The sequence below is a fragment of the Macrobrachium nipponense genome, chromosome 48, assembly GCF_015104395.2.
Source record: "Macrobrachium nipponense isolate FS-2020 chromosome 48, ASM1510439v2, whole genome shotgun sequence".
Lineage (NCBI taxonomy): Eukaryota > Metazoa > Arthropoda > Malacostraca > Decapoda > Palaemonidae > Macrobrachium > Macrobrachium nipponense.
The window spans coordinates 5,568,685-5,569,839 of NC_087223.1; the positions used below are offsets into that span (position 1 = coordinate 5,568,685).

The 1,155-nt window shown below is 47.0% G+C and overlaps 1 protein-coding gene across 1 annotated transcript; it reads right to left on the reverse strand.

Moving 5' to 3' along the window:
- Positions 1–307: 307 nt before the first annotated feature.
- LOC135204985 (uncharacterized) lies at positions 308–862 on the reverse strand. The gene has a single exon (XM_064235213.1). The coding sequence runs from the start codon at positions 860–862 to the stop codon at positions 308–310; it is 555 nt and encodes a 184-aa protein (XP_064091283.1).
- Between the last annotated feature and the right edge of the window lie 293 nt (positions 863–1,155).

A 1,155-nucleotide genomic window follows, 5' to 3' on the forward strand; every position in this document is an offset into this window, starting at 1 on the left:
CGCGGTCTGTCAGAATCCAGCGGAATTCGGGGCACCAGTCCACCCGCTAACTGTAACCTACCCGTCTGCTATCAATTCAGGGGCGAGTCAATTTCCTGAGGCCGATCTCCTTCCCGTCGTAGAATTCCTTTGCTCCGTCTACTCGATCCTAATCCTCTGTGGTCGATTCTATTACTTTGTGGGCGATCCTGTTCTTCTGTGGGCGATCCTAATCCTCTGTGGGCGATCCTGTTCCTCTGTCGGCGATCCTAATCCTCAGTGGGCGATCTTGGTCCCCTGAGGCGATCCTAATCCTCTGTGGTCGATTCTATTCCTTTGTGATCCTCAAAACCAATTTTTGGAGATCGACTAGAACTTCCTCCGCTGTAGATTTGAGACATCTGCTGAGCACGGCACGTACGTGGTTCTTATCGTGATGCATGAAGTTGAGGAGGACTTTGTTCTTGTACTTGACGAAGGCGAGGCCATTTTCGTCTTTCAGTAGGAGCTCCTGAAATGCTACAGGTAACATGATGCTGTGCAGCTTCTCGCAATGCGTTTGAAGGGTCATGGACTGGACGACGGACCACCTGCTGCTGCCCTCTTGACCCGGAGTTTTTGTCCCGTTCTTTTCGAGATCCTTTTTCGTGACCAGTTCATTATTTTCCTCTTTACTGTCATCATTCTCTTGATCTAATTCTCCGTTTTCCTCCTGAGAATATCCTCTATTGTCCGTGAATTTCGCCTCCTCTTCATGAACTTTATTCGAAGCGTCTTCTCCTTGGTTCTCCTCCTGTTCCAGCGTCTGCTCCTCCGTAGGTCTTTCTTCTGCCTCCTTAAGTCGCTCCTGTACCTGTTTCAAGGTACTCTCCAATTCTCTCATCTCTTCTTTTGTCACTTTCAGCTCTTCTGAAAAGCTTTCTCCACATCATTCTTCTTCCAATTCCTTTTCTGGCAATCTGTCTCTGAGATTTGGTTTTCGCCTGCTAACTCAGCGATCCATTTCTTCAGTACTTGAATTTCTTCAACCAGAAGTTGATTCTTTGCTCTCTTTTTTTCCATATTTCGAACCGCTGAGCTAATTTCCAACTCCTTTTCGATGAATGTATCCTTCAGTTTCTCCTTTTCACCAGCTAGTTGAGCGATCCAACTTTTCATCACCTGGAGTTCTTCAGC

Coding starts and splice junctions, on each gene's coding strand:
- LOC135204985 (XM_064235213.1), bottom strand. CDS start 862: ATGAGAGAATTGGAGAGTACCTTGAAACAGGTACAGGAGCGACTTAAG.